This window comes from Mesoplodon mirus (assembly GCF_964341445.2).
Source record: "Mesoplodon mirus genome assembly, chromosome: 11".
In the NCBI taxonomy this organism is placed as follows: Eukaryota; Metazoa; Chordata; class Mammalia; order Artiodactyla; family Ziphiidae; genus Mesoplodon; species Mesoplodon mirus.
The window spans coordinates 56,852,891-56,879,664 of NC_138987.1; the positions used below are offsets into that span (position 1 = coordinate 56,852,891).

General features: G+C 37.8%; 1 protein-coding gene across 5 annotated transcripts in view; it reads left to right on the top strand.

Moving 5' to 3' along the window:
• Window positions 1-26,774, top strand: part of DIP2B (disco interacting protein 2 homolog B) — a 237,535-nt gene that overhangs the window by 173,106 nt on the left and 37,655 nt on the right. For 3 of the 5 annotated variants that reach the window (XM_082635172.1, XM_082635171.1, XM_082635170.1), the window contains 15 exons: window positions 1,731-1,886; window positions 2,353-2,475; window positions 6,343-6,540; window positions 7,990-8,081; window positions 9,782-9,892; window positions 11,558-11,681; window positions 12,294-12,403; window positions 13,873-13,975; window positions 15,417-15,481; window positions 17,538-17,631; window positions 18,103-18,222; window positions 19,689-19,803; window positions 20,607-20,746; window positions 21,397-21,533; window positions 24,768-24,848. In XM_082635172.1, coding sequence (XP_082491298.1) covers window positions 1,731-1,886; window positions 2,353-2,475; window positions 6,343-6,540; window positions 7,990-8,081; window positions 9,782-9,892; window positions 11,558-11,681; window positions 12,294-12,403; window positions 13,873-13,975; window positions 15,417-15,481; window positions 17,538-17,631; window positions 18,103-18,222; window positions 19,689-19,803; window positions 20,607-20,746; window positions 21,397-21,533; window positions 24,768-24,848 — 1,769 coding nt within the window. The remainder of the gene's footprint in view (window positions 1-1,730; window positions 1,887-2,352; window positions 2,476-6,342; window positions 6,541-7,989; window positions 8,082-9,781; window positions 9,893-11,557; window positions 11,682-12,293; window positions 12,404-13,872; window positions 13,976-15,416; window positions 15,482-17,537; window positions 17,632-18,102; window positions 18,223-19,688; window positions 19,804-20,606; window positions 20,747-21,396; window positions 21,534-24,767; window positions 24,849-26,774) is intronic. The other 2 variants (XM_082635169.1, XM_082635168.1) reach the window with 2 other exon arrangements.

The window sequence follows — 26,774 nt, forward strand, 5'->3', positions numbered from 1 at the left end:
GCAGCTACGGGTGAGCATGCTCACCACCTCTTCTATTGGGAGGGTAAGCAGCAGAGCCATGGTGGGGCCAGGTTTCATTCCCACATTGTCTAAAAGAGAGCAGTTTCACTTGTTAAAAATATTTTCCTGATACCCAGTTAACTTTACCTGAATTTTTGTTAACAAGATGATTTCATCTGACTTCATATCTCATATTGCTTCCACTCTGTGAAAAGTTACCGGTTCAGGTACTCACAGGAACCATTTTATCCAACATTATTGCCTTTTGGATGTCTGCTCTAACAGAAGTAATTCATGTTTCTAAAAGAAAAATTTTTAAGTACAGATAAAAGGAAAAATAATCTACAAACCCACTTCGTATGGATAACACTTCAGTGTTATCACTTTCATGTATATCCTTCTAGACCTTATTTGCATATAAATATGTAAGGTTTTGTTTTTGTTTTTACAGAAGTGAAATTGTACTAAATATAATGTTCATAACCTGCTTTTATTAGCAGTGTATCACAGACATTTTTTATATCATTAATATAGAATTATACTGTTTTTTTTATGGTTTCAAAATATGCAACTGTATGGCTATGCCCTAGCTTATTTTAGCCGTTTCCCTAAATGTTTTGGACATTTAAGGTAGTATCCAGTTTTTTGCTATTATGGAACTGGAATGAACATCCTTGAACACACAACTTTGTGCATTTGTTTGATTATTTCCTCTTAGGATGTATTCCTATAAGTAGAATTGCTGGGTCAAATTAAAATGTCTATTTTTAAAGCTTTGTTATCACATTATCCTACAGAAAGAATATACTGCAATATATTTGTGCAAAGTATTTAAAGCTTTAAAAAATATTAAACTAGTAATTATAGAATTTTGGGGCATGGAAAGCTTACTTCCAAATTGATTTTAGAAATTCTTTATATTATGCTTTTTCCCTTTTTCATAGTTATGAGTGGCCTTTCATTATTCTTGCAAATTGTATATTTTGCTTCCTCTAATTTTCGTTTTCTTCTTCTGTGTTTTTTGTAACACATCCCTGTTGAATGGCTCTCTTCCACCTATATCATTATTTCTTTATAGTAAGAATCTCTACATGAAGCAGAATATAACACTGTTTAATCATGCTTAGAGCAAGGGAAGAACCTTTTCTGTCAAGTAGATCCAAGTAACCTATTGGTTATTTTATAAAAATTAAAAGTGGATTTTATCTGGTTTTCTTCATTTGGGAACTTGAACGATCTGACTCCCAAGACATAATTTCTGTCTTCAGTGAAAGAAGAAACATAAATAAACCAACGTAAACATGAAGAAATGCTCAGAAGACTAGACTGTTAGTAGCCATAATGATCATACTTTGATTTCATTTTGAAGTCACTTGCAATTTTTATTTTATTATGATTATCTTTATAACATTGGATTTCTACCAGACTTTCTGTGTAGAAAACAGCGTTTTTGAGAAATATTTGATATGCAATTTGATCTTACTAAGGCTGCTCAAGTTCTCAAGAGTAATAATTTTAGAAAACTGATATGCCCTGGCTTAACCTCTTCCTCTCTCATTATATCTTGCTAGTAAAATGTGATTTTAAGGGTTGCTTTATTGGAGCTAGTGTCCCACTTATGTAGTTTTCTTTCTTCTTAAAAAACAAACCAAAAAAAAAAAGAGATTTAAAGATTCTTATTTTTACTGCTAATGTAATATAATTCTAAACTTTGGTTTCTTCCCTCTTAGAGAATTTCTCTGCTCCCCCTGATGTCACTACAACTACCTCTTCTTTGTCATCATCTTCCTCAATACGCCCAGCAAATATTGATCTACCCCCATCGGGGATAGTTAAAGGCATGCACAAAGGATCCAACAGGTCCAGCCTCATGGATACAGCTGATGGTAGGCATCTCTGTTTGATAGGTAAATAGGGCATATTAGTTAAGCAGAAACAATTCAAATTATAAGCAGCAGTGCCTGATGTCCAGCAGTGGCAGAACTATACTGTGATTGACCTACTCACACAGATCATCTTGAGCTCCCTCTTTTCAACGTCTGCACTGCAGCAGCATTAACACTTGTTCACACTTAGTCTCTACTTTCAAAAAGATACTCTGAACAAAGAGTATGGAAAAAGAGAGAAGGGATGTTAGATGAAATATTTAACCAGTATTAATAATAGCATATTTTTTCTCTGTTGTCGTAAAAATGATAATGTACGTATTTGTACCACGTTGGCCCAGTTGAAATAGAATGAGACTGTGGACAAAGGCCAAACATCATTAGAAATAAAAGCTCCTAAGAGAATAGAGGAACTGAAATATCCCTAAAATCAATTAATTTTAACTCACCATTTTTTCCCTTATAGGTGTTCCTGTCAGTAGCAGAGTATCCACAAAAATCCAGCAGCTTCTCAACACTCTGAAACGACCCAAAAGGCCTCCCTTAAAAGAATTTTTTGTGGATGACTCTGAAGAAATTGTGGAAGGTAGTGGTAATATTGACAAACACGTATATTCCTTAGAAATTTCGTAAGCAGTTACTACATGTTAGGTATTAATAGGATTTAAGGATGAACAAGGCATTGTTTTTGGTTGAAAGAGTTCATAGCTTTCTGCTCTTTATATTTTAAATCTCAGATGAAAAGTAAAGGGGGGCGGAGAAAAACAAAGAGATAACTATGGAACACAGAAATATGCTCTTTGAAATTAGGAACAAACACATAATTTTTTAAATTGTTTATATTTGGCATTATCCTAGAACAGGAGTGTCAAAGTCGATCTCAAAAGTTTGCCCATTCTTTTTTTTTTTTTTTTTTTTGGCTGTGTTGGGTCTTAGTTGCTGCACGCGGGCTTTCTCTAGCTGTGGCGAGCGGGGACTACTCTTCGTTGCAGTGCACAGGCTTCTCATTGTGGTGGCATCTCTTGTTGTGGAGTATGGGCTCTAAGCACACAGGCTTCAGCAGTTGCAGCATGCGGGCTCAGTAGTTGTGGCTCGCGGGCTCTAGAGCACAGGCTCAGTAGTTGTGGCACATGGACTTAGTTGCTCCAAGGCATGTTGGATCCTCCCGGACCAGGGATTGAACCCGTGTCCCCTGCATTGGCAGGCAGATTCTTAACTACTGCACCACCAGGGAAGTCCTGCCTATTCTTTTCTGCTATAACCCAGTCGTTTTGTTAAATCAGCCAGTCAACACATATATATATCTGCTTTAATGTGGTAGATGGTGAAATAGGTTCACGAAAATACAGTCACTTCCTCCTTCCTTCATGTTGTTGTTTACAATTTAGACAAAACATATACTGTAGGTGAAAGCTGAGCTTAGTCAATATGTATGTATCAACTGGTACAGGCAGTTTGGAGAAGGGAAGAATTCCATTTCATCTGTGTGGTTAGGGAAGGCTCCCTAGAAGTGATAAGAATGATTTATTCATTCAATAATTTAAAAAATATTTAGGGATAAAATAATATGATGTATAGAATTTAATAGAAGGATTGGGAGGGGACTATATGGCGGCACAGATGGAATGAGGGTGGCCATTTAATAGTTCTATCTAACAAAAGCTTTCATCCAAAGAACTAAGCCTTGGTAGTTTTGCAGTCCATTTTTACGTCCTGAGGCTAAGAGTAGGCTTTGATCACATCAGACCTTAATGGAACTAGGCATGTTGGTAGACCAGATCCAGTCTTAGCCCACTTTGTACAGCAGGAAGCAACAAGCAACCTGACATATGAGGTTAAGATGAATTTCTGTTTCTTTAGGAGTCACTAAACTCATTGAACTATGGTCATCTTTCTTGATGGACTGATATTTTCAAGGTGTCTGTGCCAGTAATATCCTCTTCGGTCTTTTTAGTACTGTGTATTGACTAAGCAAGTGAAGGTCAAGGTTTAATAGAGTTATACTTGAGCAATATTCATACTTGAGCTCAATTAGAATAGAGCTAACAGCTTTCCACTAATTTTAAATAGGCAGCATTCTTTTATTTGAATGACAATTACCTTGGAAAAAAAAAATACCTGTATGTCTTTGGAAGTCTGGAAGAGTGTGCCCCAGGGTCTGCATTGAGGCCTAATGGATGGCAATGATGTACAGACTTCTATGACCAGAACTACGCCTACCATATATACAATCTGTCCATAAAAAGAAAACTGTTTATTTAGAATCACCCATGTTTATTTTTATACTTAATCTGGTGGTTTAGGGTCTGAGAACATGCAAATGTTATTTACCTAGGGCGGTGAGTTGGGAAGTGAAACTGTTAGTTGTGTATCAGTAAAAAAATGAATGACATTTTAAGTAAGTTTCCCCAACCTGTCATTAAATTGAGCTGGAAAATAAAATTTATTTCATATTTCATTTGCCCTTCTAATACTTGCTGCTCGTTCCATCTGTTCTCTCTTCTATAGTGCTTCTCTCGTCTCCTACTCACCTGGCTAATCCCTACCCTTCCCCTCCCTTTAAGACTCAGCTCAGGCATTACCTCCTCCGGGTGGGAGACCCCATCCTCTAAGCTGGGTGGTGGCATGGCCCTCTTCTCTAAGCTGGGTGGTGGTATGGCCCTCTTCTACCCTCTCTGTACCTGTCTCTGTCATGCACTGGTCATGTTTACTTAGCTCTGTGTATGAGTGCGTCCCCACTGTCTGGATACTCCTAGACATCCAGAGGGCATGGACCCTGTATTCCTTGTACCCGGCATTATGAGAAGCAATAAATGTTTGTTCAAAGAATGATATGTGCAGCATTTATCTTCTCAATATTTATCACATCTTGTGCACATAATTGGCACTCAGTGAATACTTGGCCTTTTGTTCCATATGTAAATTATCTTTCCTGCTATGAAAATACAGGATTTTTTTTTTTGCTTTTTAATGTTTGAATAATACTTGTTTATTGTAGAAAAATTAAGAGGATTTAAGTTTTGTCTATAGGAAAGGATATGAAATATTAGTCACCTCCAGTTTCTGGAATTGCCCATGTTAATGATCCTAGTGCTTTTCTTTTTTGTCCCCCAAGTTCAGTTCAATTTAATGAACATTGATTGAGCAACCATTATGTATTAGGCACTATAGGTAATAAGAGGACTATGAACCATGTCTTCTCTCAAAAAGCTCTCAGTCAGGGGACTTCCCTGGTGGTCCAGTGGTTAAGACTCCACGCTTCCAATGCAGGGGGCCTGGGTTCGATCCCTGGTTAAGGAACTAGATCCCACATCGCAACTAAGGGTTCGCACACAGCACCTAAAGATCCCACGTGCCGCAACGAAGATCCTGTGTGCCGCAACTAAGACCCAGAGCAGCCAAATAAATAAATTAAAAAAAAAAAAAGAGCTCTCAGTCAAAGGGGGAGAAAAAATTATAGAGTAGTAGAAGCTCTTGAGCATCCTCAGTGCTTTAATAAGGGTGCACTAGCACACGGTGTGGAAGCACTAAGGAAGGAATGGCCCCGGACGGCTTCCCAGGGAAGGTACCGTTAGAGCTGCATCCTGAGAAGGATGAGTGCAAGTTCACCAGGAGGCAAAGGGATTGGCCATATGAGATGTGCACAGAGGTGTAGAGACATGGAAGGAACATTGTCATTCATGCCCATTGTCTGCCTGAGTCCAATATGACCCTGTTGTATCCCCATTTTATAGATGAGGAAAATTGAGGCTGGGGTAACTCATTTTGCCTCAGGTCACACTAGTAAAAAGTGAATGTAGGGGCTTCCCTGGTGGCGCAGTGGTTGAGAGTCCGCCTGCCGATGCAGGGGACACGGGTTCGTGCCCCGGTCCGGGAGGATCCCACATGCCGCGGTGTGGCTGGGCCCGTGAGCCATGGCCACTGAGCCTGCGCATCCAGAGCCTGTGCTCCACAACGGGAGAGGCCACAACAGTGAGAGGCCCGCATACCACAAAAAAAAAAAAAAAAAAAAGTGAATGTAAGCTTGGGTTTTCTGATTCATAGTTCAATGCTTTATCATTAAACATACCCTGGTGAGGTGGAACCTGGCTTTCTAACATTGGACACAAACTAAAGGTCTAAAAACAAGCTTACTAAAAATTGTAAAATTGCTAAACAGAAATGTATGCTTTGTGTTTTTTTGAACGTTCAGGCATTTGCTTTGTCAGGGTCAGGATTTGTTGGGTAAAATACATTAAATATGATTTTACGATTATGTGGGGAAATGAATTAAGGCCCAGCTTGTGGATTACTATTTCTAACGATGTCCTTTATTTTCTCAGAGTGAGTTTAAGCCAGATAAAGATAAAGGGAAAGGGGAAATATATTTGAGATAAGAGACCTAAGTTGTGTTAGTTGGTATTTGTACTTACTTCAGATCTTATTTTCATAACCTGTTGGGGTTGTTTTGGTACAGTACCTCAGCCAGACCCCAACCAACCCAAGCCTGAGGGACGGCAGATGACCCCTGTGAAGGGAGAGCCATTAGGAGTCATCTGTAACTGGCCTCCTGCTCTTGAGTCTGCCCTGCAGCGCTGGGGCACCACTCAGGCAAAATGCCCCTGTCTGACTGCACTGGACGTAACAGGGAAACCAATTTACACTCTTACTTATGGTGAGTTTCAGGAGTCCAGTTCCTTCCTTTTCTCCTAATAGTTCTTCAGATTATCATGGGTAATGTTTTTATCTTGCTATTTAGCAGTTACTGGTCATTGTGTTTCAATAGATCTTTTAAATTATTTTAATAGGATCCTAAGTTCTAAGTACAGCTGTTGCCAAATATTTTCTTTTGCTAAAGGGACTGTTGTAAGCCAGCTGATATTTAAAAGAAGAAAGAGACTTTTTAGATCCGCTGATGTTTAAACATTAGGAGAGGATTTTAGGAAGACATTTGGGCAGGATTAATGGCGTATGGTAAAAATCAGGTGGTTTTATCTAAAAATTGAAATTGGTTACTTTTTAGATCTTTGTCATTTACTTCATCCTGCCTCTTGCATGTAATAGGCACAAAATTCTATAACGAACAAAGAATCAGTACTTTTCCATTTAGTTTTGTTTTATAAATTTTTAAAATAACTTTATTTTTATTATTTCTTTTTTTAAATAACAAGAAGAATGGATTCAGCTTGGGCTGTGAGATTTTGTACTAGTTTATTCAGACAGATTCCTTTTTCCCTTCACAAGTGGTATACATTGTCCATAGATCTCCATATAGAATATTTTAGAGAAGTAGTTTTTATTTAAAGAATTGTACAGATTGACATGAGTTTCCATCTTCAATGCCCCTCTGAATGAGTTGTGTGTAAAACTAACATATCTTTGCAAAATAAAATGATTTCACTTTCTTCATAATCTAAAATAAGAATTTCTAAAGGTGGTCGGGGAAAGGAGCAGGAAGAGGGGAACAGTAGGCTTTTCCCCCTAAAATTGTTTTTAGCATTCATTTCAGAAGCTGTACATTAATCTCATCCATGTACCCTTTAAGAAAGCAGTCAGCTAGCCAAATCTTTACATGTTTATTTAACATCTTTGACTATATCCACATGTTTCACATAGTTAATTTCCATTTTATTGTCTGTTTTCACTGAAATACAGTGGTATGGAATGCTCAGTCATTTGAGGCATACTTTTGCTTTGCACTTACTTCAGGTATCCAGTATCATATGTGTAAGTGTTTCTTCAGAAAAAGCTTAGAAAGAAGCTGTCTTCTGATTTTCAGTCCTGTGATAAAAACTTGTTTCCTTCCCTTTAAATCTGATCACCTCACATCAAATTATTTCTAAAGATATTCAGATTACTTCAGAGAAGAATTTGAAATATTATCTAAATCACAGTGAGCTTTCGGTGATGTTTCATTTTTGCTTGAAGGCAGCACTGGCTTTCGTAAACTAGAGTGACTGTAAAGCAGTTTTTGCGGCAGAGGACCTCTCTGTGTGTTGAGGGTGATGCTTGTCTAATGTATCATTTGCTAGTGGCCGTTATCTCATTTGGTGTGCTGATGAACTGAATGCCCTCTTGCTGAAGTAGGCCTGTGTTTTTCTATATGACTGTTTTCTTTCTCCAGGAAAGTTGTGGAGCAGAAGTTTAAAGTTGGCCTTCACACTGCTTAATAAGCTGGGGACCAAAAATGAACCTGTATTAAAACCTGGAGACAGGGTAATTGGTTTTTTTGTTTGGTTGGTTGGTTTTTTGGGGTTTTTTTGTTTGTTTGTTTTAGGGAGTTGATGTTTATTGTTTTCTAGCATGCACATTCTGGATTTTTAATGTACAACAGCACAATTTATATAACTCTTACTCTTAGAAAATGAAGATGGTTTGGTTCCAACCCAGGTTATAATTCTTGCATTTATAGTTTGAAGGATATTCACATGTCTCTTTACTAATGAAAATAAAAAGAAACCTAAGTCCTTCTGTAAATAAATATTTCAATATTTAGACAACAAAAATAGCAATCAAGTTTACTCTTTGATTTTTTCTTTGAAAAATGCCCCATAAAACTTTCAAAACAATATTCTGGGGTTTTGTGTGGACAGGGAGGGAGACTTAGGTTACTTCTAAGAAGAAACAAATTGACATCATTAATTTCTTTTTAAATTAGAGGTGACATTAAAATTTTTTTCAATATTTAAAGGTTTTATTCACTTTCTAAATAAAATTACTTCTAATCATCAAACATTACTTTTCATTTGGACTTGTAGAATGAAACACCAGCTACATACACAACGGAATTCATTTTAGTAGGCTCATGATTACAAAATTTCCTAAACTAGCCTTTTAAAGATATTAATACTTCTGCATTTTGGCAAAGGACATCTAAAGTATGGCTTTTACTTTTAAGTATGACTTGTGAGTGTATCATAATCTTCACCCTAAGAAGGTAATTTCGTGTCTTCCTAACAACCTGGACACTTGTGTGCAGAAAGGAAATGGATTGTGTAAATGTCTTGTGGATTTAGTATTTTTTTTAGAACTCTAGAAGGTTCAGAACTGAACTTATCTTGGGAGTGAGTTAAGAGAATTTGTAAGTGAGAGAAGGAAAGGGAAAAACAAAAGTCCAATGACATAATTAAGTTTCAAATGTTAATCTGTGAATATCCATGCCAAGGAGCAAACTCCACAACAATCGTGACTTCTGTGTTTTTGCATTCCTTGAGGAAATTAGGAAGGTTCAGTTATCTCTGATGCATTACAGGTGAGATCACAGGTTTGAACATATTATGGAGGTTTCACTGTTTATCTTTTTTAAATGAATTAACTTTATATTCATAATGGTTTCTGCCAGTATTGCTTATACCTATTACCAAATGCCTTCTTGCTAGTATACTTGCATTGTTGGTTAAGTGAGTAAGGATTAATGCAATGAATTTGTTAAAAAGTAAGAAACCTTAGGTTTGCCCTAAGGTGGTAGTGGAGTCCATCAATTCTTGTAGGTTCTCTCTGAGAGATATAAGGCTTATTCTTTAATATGTTAGTCTATCTAGAGAGATCCATCACATTAATTTTATTGCTTTAGCCCTGCACTAAAGTAAATTGCCTTAGGTTTTCTAAGTAATTAGCTTACTACTGAAGGTGAGTTGTTTACTGCTAAATCACCAATAGAATTAAACGAAAAATTCTTACGGTGATGATGATGAATTGCATTATAGTCCCCGAATTGTGCCTAGTATAATCATGGGAATGACAGAGATCTTTTTAGATTTGTGCATCCTTTTGAATAACTTAATTTTCTTTAGGCCATTAAATAGTTTGATGTATTGTGTTCATGCTAAATGTCATATATAAATCTATCACTTAGTGGCAGTGAAAGTGTTAGTCTCCTCTTATTCCTCTGTATTGAATGTCATTATGTATTATAGGTAGCCCTGGTTTACCCCAACAATGATCCAGTCATGTTTATGGTGGCTTTTTATGGATGTCTCCTGGCCGAAGTGATTCCAGTGCCTATAGAGGTACCTCTTACCAGAAAGGTAACATTGCTAAATTTAAGAGAAGTGTAGCCTGATGCGACGTGGCAGGCATTGGGTTCTTGGATCAGTTGACTCAGTTACAACATTAAAAAATAGTCTGACCATTTTCTTAAGTACACTTAGCTTCACTTTCTAAAAACATGAAAGTTGTAGAAAATTTATTTATGAATATTTATAAGTTTCATGAAAATAACCTGTTTTCAACCAAGATAGAATTTTTCTAGTATTATATATCACTTAAAAGTTATGGGGACATACTTGACTTTTCAATGATTACATTTTATAAAGAGTACACTTGGGAATTCCCTGGCGGTCCAGTGGTTAAGACTCGGGCTTTCAGTGCCGTGGACCCGGGTTCAATCCCTGGTCGAGGAACCCATAAGCCACTTGGTACAGCCAACAACAACAAAAAAAGTACCACTCTCGGGACTTCCCTGGTGGTGCACTGGTTAAGATTTCGCCTTCCAGTGTAGCGGGTGTGGGTTTGATCCCTGGTCGGGGAGCTAAGATCCCACATGCCTCAGGGCCAAAAAAACAAAACATAAAACAGAAGTGATATTGTAACAGATTCAAAAAAGACTTTAAAAATGGTCCACATCAAGAAAAAATCCTGAAAAAAAAAGTACCACTCTTGCTTCAGAGACTATAGATAATCCACATTTACAATAGGTGAAACCTTTCTGTGAAGGGATTTCCCTTAACTGTATCATAACATCTAGGGCCTCCATTAAGTCGAACGGCGATGCAGTGATGTTGTGTTACTACTCTGGGGTACAGAATTTACTTTGACCACACATCCGTCCTACTAAAATAAGCATATGTGGCAGATGTCAAAGTTTAACTGAATGATTTCTCCATGAGCTGTTTGACCCTAATTTTCTCGTGCAGTTTATCATTGGGAGTTGATGGTGAAGACAAATATGGTGGAGACTATGGATTTATAAGAAAAAAATTATTTTCTGAAAGGAATAAAAAAAATTGGTAGCATCCCTGAGACTCTGGTTGATGGGTATAGTATCTTTAGATTGGTCAGGAAATCATAGGGTTGTTCTTAAATTATTAAGTTGGCAATGTTTATGTGGTTTCATAATGATACTTTAAAGATGAAATTTTAATGGAAATGCTTTAGGCTATCTCTTTTGGTTTCTTCCTCGGCTATTGCTGTAAGGCTTAAATCTACCTCCTTTAAAATAGAATAATAAGGAGTATATGGACTTGGGTATAACCGTCCATTCACTTTCATTGTAAATTTGTACATTTGGTGTCCATTTACATTATTTATTTTGTTCTGACCTGAATTGCTTTGCTTTTGGATTTGGAGGTATGGCTAGGTCAAGACAACTTAACCATGTTCACTTTTATTTCATTTCCTGAGATTAATCTGAAAGAGGAGTGTTGCTGACCATTAACTAAAATGGTCACATTTGGCTGGTGGAATTCATCGTTAGCAGTGTCAGATTAATAAAATGTGATTTGCACTTAGGAAATCGTTGTGTTGTAGAAATTATTTGGAAGAACATATTGTCACTGGCTTTTGACAATTGCCAGATATCAGGGGGTTCCATGAGTGTCACACAAGTGCCAGAGTGTTACTAAGTGTCAGGTTTTGGTCTTCAGTATGCTCACGTTCACTCCCCCACCTTGCTCATTATCTTTTCTCCACAGGATGCTGGAGGGCAGCAGATTGGCTTCTTGCTGGGAAGCTGTGGTATTGCCTTAGCTCTTACCAGTGAAGTTTGTCTAAAGGGATTGCCAAAAACCCAGAATGGAGAAATTGTACAGTTTAAAGGTTAGTAATATTTGTACCTGAATTATCAGTTAAAAATTAAAGCTGAGTGCTTTAATTAGTGTTTTAATTTAATAATAGCTAAGTACTTAACATATATTTTCTTATTTAATCCTCACAATCTTATGAAGTAGGTACCATTATTATCCCCATTTTACAGGTGAGGAAACTGAGACACAAAGAGGTTAAGTAAGTTGCCCAAAGTCACAGTTAATATATGGCAGAGCAGTGATTTGAACCCAAATCTGTCTGATTCCACAGCCCACACCCTTAACCTTTATGCTGATGGTTGGAAAAGCTACCACTCTGTTCACTAAAGCTAAATGCTACATGTAGAGACAGAGGATAGACCACTAACCTCAGTGGACTTCCACTGCCAAATGGACCTCCCAGTTGTTGAGGTAATGTCAAGGCCTGGAATTAGCATGTGGAACGATTGTACTTTTGAAAGAAGGTATAATTGTCTGGTGATTTATCACTAAACACTAATAAAGATATTTTACTGATTATAAAATGACCTTGATTTGGTCTCTTGATATTTAAAATGACCAATTCATGGTGAACTCCTTTCCTGATGGCTTAGGCAATTCAGTTTTTATTTTGGGTTTGATTTAGGTTGGCCCCGGCTCAAATGGGTTGTAACAGATTCCAAGTACCTTTCAAAGCCACCTAAAGACTGGCAACCCCACATCTCACCTGCTGGTACAGAACCAGCATACATTGAGGTAAGTCCTGAGACTAGGATGTACATTCTGGCTTTTCCTTTGGCTTCAATTGCTGTCCCACAAAATTTAAAACTAACGTTTTGTAGTTTTAATGTTAGTAGATCCTCCTGGTTTGTTAGATTTCCATCTTTTGGCTTGTAAAATGCCTTATAGTGGCCCTTCTATTCTAATTATTTTGAACATAAATACATATTCAAGAGAAAGACAACAAAGAAATTGATCCTTGTCATATAAGAAAGTTACAAAAGACTTAGAGAAGTTCAGAGGTTTAAGAAATGCTTTACTGGCAGAGATATTTTTCTGCTGCTTTGGGGATGGGAGTGGTGGGGGGTGATGGGAAGCAAGAGACTAGAGAAATGAGGAGGACAAATAGCTGTGCTTGAAAAGAATAAATTTAACAGATAAAGAGCAAGAAGAAACAGATGGCTAGAGGGTTTGGTATTGAAGGTTAGTGTAGGGGAGAGACAGGACTTAGTGACTAACTCTGAAGAGGGTGGAGGCAAGAAAGACACTTGGGTTTCTGACTTGGGCAACTGGATAGATGATGGATGGCATCCTTCGCTAAGATAGGAAGTACAGCAAGAAAAGTTTTCATGGACGAAAGGTACAGGGGTGGTGTTGGCTGCGTTTCACAGGAGTACAGGTCATTCGAGGGGAAGGGTTGATCCTCTGAGTCTGGATCTCTGGAGAGAGGTCTGGGCTGGAAGTAGAGAATTGGGAGTCATCAGGAATGTGGTACCCTGATGAATTAAAGTGAAAAGAGAAGAGGAAGAACAGAACGTTCAGAGAATGCCAACATCCAAGGGATGGGCAGAGAAAGTGGAGGGAAAGGAGAGAGAGAGAGAATATTGAATAGGAAGAGGAGTATCACAAAAGCCAAGGAAGGAGAAAGTGTCAAGAAGGGAGGTGTCAGATATTACAGAAAGGTCTGATAAAGTAACGTATGCAATATGTGCTTTTGACTTAACAATAAAAATGTGACTGATCTTGGTAAAAAGCAACTTGAATGGAGCATCGAGGTAAAAGCGAAATTATAGTTGATTGATTTGGAGGAGTGAATAGGCCATTTCCCAGTCTCCCCTCCCAGCCGGGAGCTGCTGATAGACAGGGACCACACTTCCACACCTTTAGCTCTTGCTCTTGCCCTGTATTTGCTACTGTGCTTCTGTTAACCCAGCTGAAGTCACAGGTTTGTTTTAGCTTCTTTAGCAGCCACTTCACACTGACAACTAATTAAACTTTTAAGAATTTTTCACACATACTTTTGTTGAGCTTTGACATTACCCAGTCCTATCTTTGTGTGATTAGAGTTTGGGGCCCAAGTGTGTAGCCTCAGATATTTATATGAAACGTTAAATTCAGCCCATCGTCATGGCTTTTCAGGGTTTCGTTTTTGGATTCTAGTTTTGTCATTTGAAATAACCCATTTTGTTGTTCCTTGTGTTTTTGTTTTTGTGTTTTTTTCCTAGTATAAAACAAGCAAAGAAGGGAGTGTAATGGGAGTTACAGTGTCCCGCCTTGCAATGCTGTCTCACTGCCAAGCTCTGTCCCAGGCCTGCAATTATTCTGAAGGTCAGACTTCACCCCGTGACTGCCTGCACTGTGAGCTCAGATCTGTGTGACTTAGAGCAGAGTGCTCGGCGACTGGACTCCAGTTAATGACCACATTCAGAGGGAAATGTTCTAAGACACATTCTTGGCTTGCTTTCTTCTTTTTCACAAATATGCTGTGATTTAAAGAAACTAAAATTCTGGGCAAACCAAATATGTAAAGCATGATTTCTTGAGTGCAGAAATAGAAAACTAATTAAAACCATGTGCTTATTAGCTGCGGAATGTCAGGTACCTCCATCTCCCCATGCGTTAGAGCTGCCACCAGCTGTATGGAGTTAGAGTCAAAGAAATTCTGCTACCAAAAAACACAAATTAAAACACAAAAATGTATTCTGGGTTGTTGGACTTTAGATGTGTTGATATATATTCTGGAATGACTATTTCCCTTAGAATGTTCTTCACAACATTAATTTTTTTAGTGTTTTATTTTCCTTTCATAGAATGAAACAAGTTAATACATGCTCATTATAGCAGCATTATAGAGCTGCATTCTTGTTTGGTTAAAAATATATATGTTTGGGCTTCCCTGGTGGCGCAGTGGTTGAGAGTCCGCCTGCCGATGCAGGGGACACGGGTTCGTGCCCCGGTCCGGGAAGATCCCACATGCCGCGGAACGGCTAGGCCCATGAGCCATGGCCACTGAGCCTGCACATCCGGAGCCTGTGCTCTGCAACGGGAGAGGCCACAGCAGTGAGAGGCCTGCGTACCGCAAAAAAAAAAAAAAAAAAAAAAAAAAAAATATATATATATATATATATATATATATATATATGTATGTATGTTTGTGTGTGTAATGAAATCAATCAAAATGCTAACAAATGCAGTTGATTATTATATAATACATTCATATAATGGGTTATACGCTGAGGTATTAAAACTCATGTTCTTGAATATTAAAGATTGTTTCAGTATATCATTAAGTGGAAACAAATCAGATACAGTGCCAATTTTGTTAGTCAAGTATCTATCTCTATATAAGCATTATAAGTATATAAGCTTAGAATGATATGTGCATGTATGTAGATATAATATATAGATATATACATACACCAACATTTTTTGTTTTCTCTAGGAAGTGTAATTTTTTACATATGCTTGTGAAACTTCCAAAGTTTCTAAAACAAACGTGTTCCTTATATAATTAGGAAAAAATTATCTCGAAGACAGTGCCAAAGTCAAGGAATTCCAAACTCATTGTTTCTTCTGTGACCACGTCACCCTGTGATCAGTCCCCCAGCCAATTTGAGGGGACCCTCAAGTAATTAGAAGACCCTGAGAACTTTTAGTGGTTTCTTTAAAAGTACCAAATCAGTTGTTTAATAGAGGCAAGTGACATAATTTTGCAACTTAACACTAAAGATGATTTCCTTGTGTTTTTTCCTATTTTTTTCTATTTTAGGGGAAACAGTAGTAAATGTTTTAGACTTTAAGAAGGATGCTGGGCTGTGGCATGGCATGTTTGCGGTAAGCTACACAGAATCAAGGCCTTTAGTGTAAATTGTGCTTATGATTCAGGTCACTGTGTGCGCTATGTAACCACAGCATCACTCAGTGCTTGTTTGAAATTTAAGCCCCTAAAAGATCAGTGGTATTTTCCAGGGGAATTTGATTTTGCAATACGAATGGTAATTTTTTTAAAGGAGAATGTAATTCTGTTTTTTCTTCATTGTGTGGTTGGGCATACCTTTCACATAATAGTATGTAGGAGAACTTAGGATCAAAAATCTTTTAAATATCTGCTATGATGACTCAAAGCTTAAAAATTTGTACAAATGGCTATATGTTTATTTATAATTTTCAAAAAACTGTGAGTCACCTCTTCTCTTTTCTAAAGAAAAGATTACTTAAATATATCTGGAACTTTGCAACTGTGTTTAATAATATCTAACCTTTCCATTGAACAAAATGTCTTGAATGAGTTCATGCTGCAATGAAAGAACAGAATAACAAGGTAGATGAGACTGCTTTCCATAATAGACGAACAGGTACCATCCTAAGGGAGTTAGAAAAAGGCGACTTCCTCCCAGCTGTGGCCTCAATTTTTATGGAAGAGGTGACAGTTGAATTGGACTAAAAAATGGGTAAGATGTAGCCATATAGAGATATTTGGGGGGTGGAAGTAGAAGGGGGGACATTTCAAGTGGGAAAAGCTACATATGGAGCATGCTGATTAGGAGGGGAGAGAGAAGAGATACAGTATTCTACAGTTGAAAGAACCTTTGAGAGTATCTCGTCACACATTGCAGGAGTCAGAGAAAGAGTAGGAAATGAAGCATGGGGAAGAGGAGCGGTTTCCCTTTTCTCCCAGGACCCCTCAAACTAGTAAAAAAAACCCACAAAACCCTTATTCCTTGAGCATACATGCTTTCTAGCTCTTTTCTAAAGTCCTTCCCATTTTGTTTTTTTAATCCGCGGTTAAGAAACCCTTGTGAGGAGTTAGAGGGAATCTTCTCTCTCTGATACACAGAGCAAGATAGGGACATGTGTGAAGAATTAGTTACACACACCATTCTTTCCCTGAAATCCATAGCTAGAAACTTGGGGGAGGGAGGAAAAAGAGGTTTACAGTGGTACTTTGGTATCTTTGGGCCACTTGGGTGGTGAACAAAATGGCTAGTCTAAGTACCAAGACTTAACTACTCTCAGGCTGGGTCTCTTTGGGGACAGGGGCTCCTGGGTATGTTCGGTTTGGGTGGCAGGAGAGACACCAAATTGCATGACCCTCTCAGGTTACTCAGCTTTATCTACTCAAACACCTAACAGGTCTGGGCAGGACCTCCGGTAAGCGACAGTGAAACGTTGATTTCTTGCGTTTTAAGACCCAGCCCTTTGTGGCATGTGGCAAGCATAAACATGATGAAAGCACTTAGAGGGTTGGAGAGCAGTTTGGCAGTTATCTGTTCAGCGGTAAAAGCACACATCCTATGACTCAGCAGTACAAGTTTTCTGTACCTACCCTAGAGAAACGCTTACACATGTGCCAGGTAAATGAGTATAAATATGTTCCTTGAAACATTGTTTGTAATTGCAAAAAAAAATTGTCAATAATAGGGAAATGCCCAAATAAATTGTGGTACAGTCATACTATAGAATACTATGCAGCAGGTCAAAAAAAAATTGTATAGATCTCTTATACTGATGTACATAGATTTAGTTCTAGAACAATTTAAGTGAAAAAAAAGCAAGTTGTAGATATATGTATAGTATGATGCCTTTTATGTTAAAAATATGTTTATGTTTCTCTGGGGATGAATATATATGTAAATACATGGGAAAAAGACTGGAAGGATCCATGGCAGATTCATAACAATGATGATTTCTGAGGAGGAAAGAAGGGAACCAGGTTTGAGAATAGGTAGCAAAAGAGGCTTCAACCTTATAGTTAATATTTTCAATTTTTTTCAAAGAGCATGTGTTTGAGTATTGTATGGTTAAAATTGTTAACAAAATATCAGTTCAGTTTTAAAATGCTAAGTATGTATTAGGTATTGATTACTTTTTATCTTTCTTTGCTTTTCAGAATGTAATGAATAAGATGCATACAATTAGTGTACCCTACTCTGTTATGAAGACTTGCCCTCTCTCTTGGGTCCAGAGAGTACATGCCCACAAAGGTAGTTACACACAGCATCTAAGCTTTGATTATGTGACTGTTTGCAATTTCAGGGATTTTCAAGTTGCTCTTCTAGAGACATAATTCTATGCCTTGGTGCCTTGACAGATCTTAGAGTTTGGTTATTAAAAAATTAGGTATGTTGTCTAGTTCATCTCAGTTGATGTCCATTCTTAAGAATTGTGCCTGAATCTGGGCCCTGAATTAGATTTATTGGGTGCTTTGGTGTTCGAAGCTTCCTTGGCTAGGATACAAGGCCTGCCTGCAGGTCACAGTGAGCAAAAGGCAGTCGTGCGTCCAGTCAGTCGCTGCTGCCTCAGAGCACCTGGAACAATTTCTTTGAAACCTTTTTTATTTTTGTCTAAGTGAAAATCGTGATTCCTAAAATAAGTAAAAATGTTTTTATTATAATATACTAATATCTACCAAATTTAACATGTGTGTATTGACTTTATCTCTTTTGCGTTTATAGCCAAGGTTGCTTTAGTGAAGTGCCGAGACTTGCACTGGGCTATGATGGCGCATCGGGACCAGAGAGACGTGAGCTTGAGCTCCCTCCGCATGTTGATTGTCACTGACGGGGCTAATCCCTGTGAGTATTTCTAGAGAGTGTCAGTCTGGGAATATCCTTTCCTTTGGTAGTCTGAGGTTTTCATCCCCTTTCTGTAAGCATTTTTTTTTTAATATCTGTATTGAGAGATAATTCACATACCATAAAACTTGCCCATTTAAAGTACCCTTCAATGGGGGACTTCCCTGGTGGTCCAGTGGTTAAGACTTTGCCTTCCAATGCAGGGGGTGTGGGTTCGATCCCTGGTCGGGGAGCTAAGATCCCACATGCCTCCTGGCCAAAAAACTAGAACATAAAACAACAGAAGCAATATTGTAGCAAATTCAATAAAGACTTTAAAAATGGTCCACATCAGAAAAAATCTTTAAAAAATTTTTTAAAAATAAAGTACAGTTCAGTGGTTTCAGTATATTCACAGAGTTATACAACTATCACCATTGACCTGAATTTAGAACATCATCATCCCCAAAAGAAACCCCATACCCATTAGTAGTCACTCCCCATTTCCCATCCTCTGTCCCCTAGCCCTAGGCAACTGCTAATCTACTCTCTGTCTCTATATGTTTATCTATTCTGGAAATTTCACATAAATGTAGTCATGCTATATGTGGTCCTTTGTGACCGGCTCCTTTCACTTAGCATGTTTTCAAGGTCCCTCCATGTTGTAGCCTGTGTCTGTACTTTATTCCTTTATATTGCCATATAATATTCTATTGTATAGATATACTACATTTTATATAGTCATTCATCATTTGATGGATCTGTAAGCTTTTAAAACCACTCCATGCTCAGTCATTTAGGTCCTTTCTCTATCATGTAACTAAAAAGAGCTATGAGAAGGTAACTTGATATAGCCAAGTGTCTGGACTTTATGTAAATTCCCTGTCACCAAATCTAAGGAGTTTGCAAAAGCTTTTAGAGATCTTACTGTGTTGCCTGCTTTTCCTGACAAGCATAAACATCTTGAGCCTCCACAGGGTAGAATCAGGTAAAGCATTAGATACTACTATGTTCTTTGTCATCAGTGGATTTTTGTCAGTAGTCACAATGATCATCTTGGTATGAAACACAGACCTGGGACTGACCTTAGTAAGAAACAAGTCAGAGAATACATGAATGGAACTAAGGATGGAACTAAGCCAGAGTATTAGTAATGCACTGGCTAAACTGCAGTAGTTACTTCAGGAAGAGTTGCTTGCTTCCAAACTGGCTACCTGTTGCCTGCAGTGCATCTCTGCTATTGATTGGGCAGTTTGGTAGGAGCAGCCTTATTTTAAGTTGTAACTTTCAATAGTGTCACTGACCTTTCATGGGCTAGATGAGCATTTGTTTGTCCTTGAAACCTATCAACCATTTCACAGGCACAGTAAAATATTTGCATGGAATTGATGGTGTACAGATGTGTCAGCTTTCTATTCTTTACCAGTTTCCTGCAATAATGAAAATCATATGTTCAGCTTTCAAGTTGATCTGTTTCAACTTCTCAGGGTCTGTGTCATCCTGTGATGCCTTCCTGAGTCTGTTCCAAAGCCATGGTCTGAAACCTGAGGCCATCTGTCCATGTGCTACTTCTGCCGAAGCCATGACTGTCGCAATCCGCAGGTATCATTCACTATGTTGGTGCTCTTGATGTATGTTACAACTTTGATCAAATGTGCGGAATTGACCAGGTGATGACAAGGGGTGTGATCTAATTTTCTGCTTCATAATCCTGAAAGTGAAAATGACTTTGTAAAGCAGTTTGAAGCATCTCATTTATTTTTCCCACTCTTGCCCTAAGTGTAACTGGTAAACTGAAGTTTTACTTTAGTTATTATCATCTCGTATTTGTGAATTAGTTCTTTTTCTGTCTTGTTTTGCCCTTCAGAATCCTTAGTTAGCATCTTAGACTACAAATAGACTGTTCTTGATTGTAGCTTATATATGCAAAGTACCTATATAGAGAGTACACCCAAGCCAGTATATTCCTTTTATGTATTTATTTTTTAATTGAAGTAGAGTTGATTTAGTGTTCTGCCAGTCTCTGCTGTACAGCAAAGTGACTTGGTTATACACATATATACCTTCTTTTTTATTTTATACAGTAGGACCTTGTTGTTTATCCATTCGAAATGTAATAGTTTGCATCTACCAACCCCAAATTCCCAGTCCATCCTGCTCCCTCCCCCTCCCCCTTGCAAGCCAGTATATTCTTAACAACTGATTAAAATATACTTTTTCCATCTGAATGAAAGTTCACCATGCTTTGCACATGTAAATTAGATTAATTTGGCATGTTTTGGGTAGAAAAAAATGCGGATTTTTGTGTGTGTGGTAGCCAGAGGAAATTTCCTTTCCTACATGTTCATACTTTTCTCTTAGTATCATTTCATTTGCCAAATTTCATGAGTTTATTTTGTTTTCAGGCCTGGAGTCCCAGGGGCCCCTTTGCCGGGAAGAGCCATTCTCTCCATGAATGGATTGAGCTATGGGGTAATACGGGTCAATACTGAAGATAAAAATTCAGCACTGACGGTTCAGGATGTGGGACATGTAATGCCCGGGGGTGAGTTCTCAGGAGCACCATTTGGTGTTTCATGAAGATTCGTCTTTAGAGATAGTGGAGCCTGATAAAATATGAGATCCAAAACCAGGAATCCAAACTTTAGTACTAAGTCACTTAATTTCTCAAAGCCTCTCTAAGAGTTAAGTGATTCTAATCATACTTATTTCTGGCAGAAATTGGATGATTTAATTGTGAATGTTTCCGTTACAGTTGTTCACATGGAAAGCTAAGTACTGAGTGATACTAAAGTTGTCTGGTTTTCACTGTAATTGCCAAGACGATGGGCTGGCAGAAAGTTAAGAGTACGTTGCTTCCTGTGTGTTTGAATTTGATCTGTGTAAGGGTAAATTAATTTAACCTGTTTCTTTGGACTTTGCAGTCATTTTTAATAAGTCACTGTCTTTAAAAGCTTCGGTCTGCATCTATTGTATGTTTTATTTGCTGAATTTAAAAAATTCTTTATTATCAGGGGTGAAAGGTGGAAATTTTAGATATACCTATGTAGCATCAGGTCTGTTTTTAACATTCCTGTTTGGTATTCTTACTTAATGCCACTCAGTGAATGCAAAACTTTCGTGGGTTCATAAGGATGAGACTGTTTTTTCGAAGGTTTTCCAGACTGTCCCTTGACTATACTTTCTGTACCCTAGGGATGATGTGCATTGTGAGACCCGATGGACCTCCCCAGCTCTGCAAAACAGATGAAATTGGAGAAATCTGTGTCAGCTCCAGAACAGGAGGCATGATGTACTTTGGGCTTGCTGGTGTGACAAAAAATACATTTGAGGTACATGACGTTAAAGTTTCATGGGGAATGTGTTGCGTGAGGTCAGTGTCACTAGGGCAGCTGAGCTGGCTGATGGGAAATAGCACAGTGTAGCTGTTGGGAGTGTGTGCTCCAGAGGTAGACTGCCTGAGGTCCAGCCCTGACTGCCATGCACTAGTTGAGCTGCTTAACCTCTCTGTGCCCCAATTTCCTTCTTTTTATATGTGAGTAATGATAGTATCTACCATAGGAATGTTGTGAGAACTAAATGAGTTAATGCTTATGGAGTGCTTAGACCAGTACCTGGCACACAGGAAGTGCCCTTGTTTATCTCTTACATATATAAAGAGTAAGAGGCCTCACAGAAATTCACCCTGGTGAATGTGCCATGGTTTGAGCGTTGTAAGACCCAAAATTTAATTCTGAGAGGGCAGTGAGAATGGATCCATCTCTGAAGAGTAGACTCAAGTTAACCACACTTGTAAAGACTAATGTAAACCAGAATGCCAGCTTCCTAATGAAAAACGAAAACCTGGCTTGTCACAGGGGCAGATTGTTGCCGTTATTCAGTCTTTCAGTGAGAGAAATATTTATTGAGCACCTTCTGCATGTCTGGCACTATTCTCCATGCTTGTGGTACATCAGGAAAATACATAAAACTCAAATAGCTCATACTTCAGTGGGACTAGCACATCGTTTTTCTGCAGGCAGTTCTGCATGTGAAGCCAAATTGTGATGAAAGTTTTGCCTGGTGAGCCTGGAAATCAGAACAGGCATAATTAATTGTCAGTATTTCCTAATTGGGATTAACCTGCCTCAGGGTACCTTTTAGGGAAAAGAGAACTGCAGTTTATGGGCCACGTCCCCTTCACACTAGACAGGGCTTATATGACCACTGCCAATGTTCAGTCTTTGTGCTTCCCTTTTCTATAACCTAGATTAGTGGTTCTCAGTCTCAATATGGCAGGGTACATCTGTCTACCATCCCATTTGAAAATCAGTGCATGTAATTATGTAATAATAGATGTAAATGGCAGGAGAGTGTTATCTATATGTGTGGTGTGATGTGGTGGCTGAAAAAGGCTCCATCATCTATGTTTATACAGCCTAAAATGGCATAATATATATTATTAAATGTCTATTATTACCACCACCATCATCATCATCATCATCATCATCATCATCATCATCACCACCACCATCACTGTCACTATCCCTACTACATTCTTGGCCTACCTTCAAAAGTTGTGACCAATTCATAAACTCTTAAAGCACATGTTTACTGCCATTCTCTTGGTTTACTTTCACAGGTGACTAATTATCTCTGCTGAGTTTTTATACATTTTACTAATTTAAATCTCACCTTATTTCTCTTTTAAGTGCTTGGACTACGTATGTTTCCAATATCTGAGTTTTTCTTCATTGCATGTTCCTTATATAAATAAGATCTTCAAGCAGTGTTTGAAGATACTAATAATATTTTATTACATTGCCTCCCCTGGGAGGGCAAGTGCCTAGCTAAAATTCTCAGATTTGTTACTAAGCTGCTAGGTCCATAGTGATGAAGAAATTTTGAAATCTGCAGGATAAATTTAATGACAGTGAAGTACAATAATAATACTAACCAAAAAAGGAGGAGAAAACTGTTGCACTGGTTTTGCAAATTAAAGTTTCTAATATTTTTCTTACTGGATTCTTATATTTAAACCCTGAGAGAATTTTTCAATGTGGTTAACACTTCACTAGAACAAAAGATCTAAAAATGGCTGCTTAGAAAATAAAAGTGTATTTAAAAAATAAGCTACTGGTAGGGAATTCCCTAGCGGTCCAGTGGTTAGGACTCCTTGCTTTCACTGCTGAGGGCCCAGGTTCATTCCCTGGTTGGGGAACTAAGATCTCACAAGCCGCGTGGTGCAGCCAGAAAAAAAAAAAAAAAAAAAAAGCTTCTGGTAAGAAAAATTTTGCAACACATACGAATGCAAAGAGCTAATTTTCCATTGTCATCTCTTACTAGCTATTTGATATGAGGCAAATGAAACTCTCTGTGCCTTTCTCATCTGTAAAATGAAAATATTAATTCTGTTTCATAGGGTTTTCTTGAGAATTAACTGTATTTACACCCATGCCTGGCACATGATAACCATTTTATAAATGTTAGCTCTTGTTATAGTTGTTCCCTGTGTAAAAAAAGAAATCTTAAAAATTAAAGGGAAAAATCCAATCAAATAGAAATAATAGACAGGAGACATGACTAGGCTATTCACAAAAGAAATACAAATGGCCGGTAAACAAGGGAAAAGAAATTCATCCATGTTAGTAATAAATAAGTGCAACTAAAATAACAGTGGGATTTCTTTTTTTGCCTACCAGATTAGCAAAGTTTAGAAAAATTGATAACATGTAATATTAGCCAGAGTATGGGAAAAACATTCTAATACGGTATTGGTGGAGTATAAATTGCTATAATAATTTTGTAGGACAGCCTGTTAAAATTGAAAAGACTCATGCCTTTTGTACAAATGCACAGAAATATGTACAGCAGTATTCAGTAAAGCACTGTTCGTAATAGTGAAAAATTAGAATGACCTACCTAACCAGAAGGACTGGTTACATTCTAATAGTGCTGATTCTGATGGTTTCCTGAGTACCGACTCTAGGCCAGGCACTGTGCTTGCATCTACAAATCTGTTTATATTCCCTTGATCTTTACCCTAAGCCTGTGATAGGCATTGAGAGTTCCATTTTATGGCTAAAGAAACTGAGGTATAGAGAAATGCAGGAACCTTCCCAAGGCCCACATTACTAGTAAGTGGCAAAGACAGACATTGAACTTACATCTGACTCCAAGGGCTATGTTATCTCATTCCCCCATGTGATGGTATATTATAGAACTCTTGTACAAAGAGAGCTAGATTGACTCTTACCAACTTGTAAAGGTATCCAAAATACATATACTATACGAAACACATATAATATATGAAAAAGCAAGTTACAAAATAGTATATATAATATGATCCCTTAAAAAAATTCTTAATATGTTAATATGTGAATCTAAAAAAGTCCGGAGAGGTAAACAACAAATTATAAATGTTTGTATGTCTTAAGCAGGTGGGATTACTGGATTCACTATTTTTTATAATTTTAGTTTTCAACAAGCATGTATTACTGTTTTAAATTCTTTTTTTTTTTAAGACTTTTTAAAAATCAAGTACTTTTTTTTTTAAGCTAACATTTTCACTTTCTTCCGTCTTTTAGGTGATTCCAGTGAATTCCGCAGGCTCTCCTGTTGGGGATGTACCATTCATCCGGTCGGGATTACTGGGGTTTGTAGGGCCAGTAAGTGACACTTTCATATTTGTTTTGGTGCATCTGATCCAAATATTTGTACTTTAGTTCACAGAACAAATTCTTATTAGTCCAAGAGTATTACAGGGCCTCTTAACTTATATTTAGAGCAGTTCCTGTAAAAATGTCATAAAATGAGTAATGTTTATTGCTCCAGTTACCCAAATTCATTTTATTGCTTCAAACTAAGACATTATCTTTTATTTTCGAAACTCTTTTCACTTATTCTTCCTGTGTTGCATTGATTTGATTAATATATTTCAGTAAGTTAGAAGAGTGCTGAAAAAGTTACCTTCAGTAGCAAAGGGAAACCATAATAGTGTACAAATCATTTTCATACAGATTATCAGTACTACACCAGGTGTAACAGTAAATTCTCTGAATGAAAACAATTTGTTTTTCAGCAGGTGGTATTTACAGGCATTGGGTTTACAGAGACAATTAGGATACAAAACCTGTTCTCAAAGAGCTCACAGTTAGTCTCATGAGCCGGTGAGGAAGGCAGAGAGGCAGAGCATGAAGGGCTTTGCATGACATAATGGGAAGTTAGGATTTTATTTTGTAAGTAATAGACCTTCATTATCATAGTTGAGCCCACATACCTCCCTCCATCTCTTAATTACATCCTTACCCTCTCTTTTTTCTCCTCATAACAGTTCAAGTTCTATAAGAAAAGATTAATTTTATTTTATTTCTTCCCCACCATTTATGGGTGACGGTGGGGCTGAGGACATACCTCTAAGAGAATCACTCTCCTAGAAAGAGACATCTACACCTACTGTCTTGACTTCTTCACTCAGCACCAAGAAATTCTCAGAGACCCCGCTCCTTTTAGCTTCCACTCCACTATTGAGGTCCGAGATGGCGCTCCAGCCATCACATCTGCATTCCAGGAAACAAGACGGAAGAAAGGGTGTAGCCCTACTGTCTCCTAAGAGAAATTCCCTGAAGCTGCTGAGCAACACTTCTGCTTATATCTCGTTGTTCTGAACTAGTCACCTGGCCACACATAGCTGCAAGGGAGGCTGAAATGCAGGCTTTATTTTGGTCAGCCGTGCCCAGCTAGAAATTCTACTACTGTGAAAGAAATGGAAAAATAGATGTTGGAGGACTAGCAGTGACTGTCTTGTTCTCTTTATTCACTTCCACCGTAGGACTTTTCAGACTGTGTTGAAGATGGCTGATTTTCTTCTGTCTTCCGGGATGACAGAAGGATGGGCCAGTAGCTTCTTGAGACTAGAGATTATGTCTTACTTACAAAGCCTAGTCAGTGTATCGCCTAGTCAGTGTATGGCACTACATTGTGCTTAGTAAATCAATTAGTGACATTCAAATGGAGATGACTACTAGGTAATTCAATATATGTAACTGGTCCAAAAATTTAGGAATTCTATGATGAATGGGAAAAGTTAATTTACTGCAAATGGGTCTGGGAAAATTATTGACAAAAATTATATGAAATAATAAATAATAGAATTATTTATACAGTGATGCTTTGAGGACATTGACAGCAGACTTTCCTGCATCTCGGTTATTTTTTTGGAAAGGAGAGGCTCCTACAATTCCTTAGACCTTTCTTTATTAACTTATTTATAATATTACCGGATGGAAACGTTACCCTTATAAATCTGAGACATTCATTTTCACATTAAAACTGTTTTACTCTCTTCCTAATTCCAGTGTTAAATGGTCTAACAATTTTCTCCTCTGCATCCATCCCATGAATAAGTACAGAAAATGAACTAATACATAATCATGGCTGGGAAAATGAACTGTGCTCATTTGGCATCCTAGTTGCTTTCTTATAAAATTCCTCCCTGGGACTTCCCTGGTGGTGCAGTGGTTAAGACTCCACACTTCCACTGCAAGGGGCACAGGTTTGATCCCTGGTCAGGGAACTAGGATCCCAACATGCCT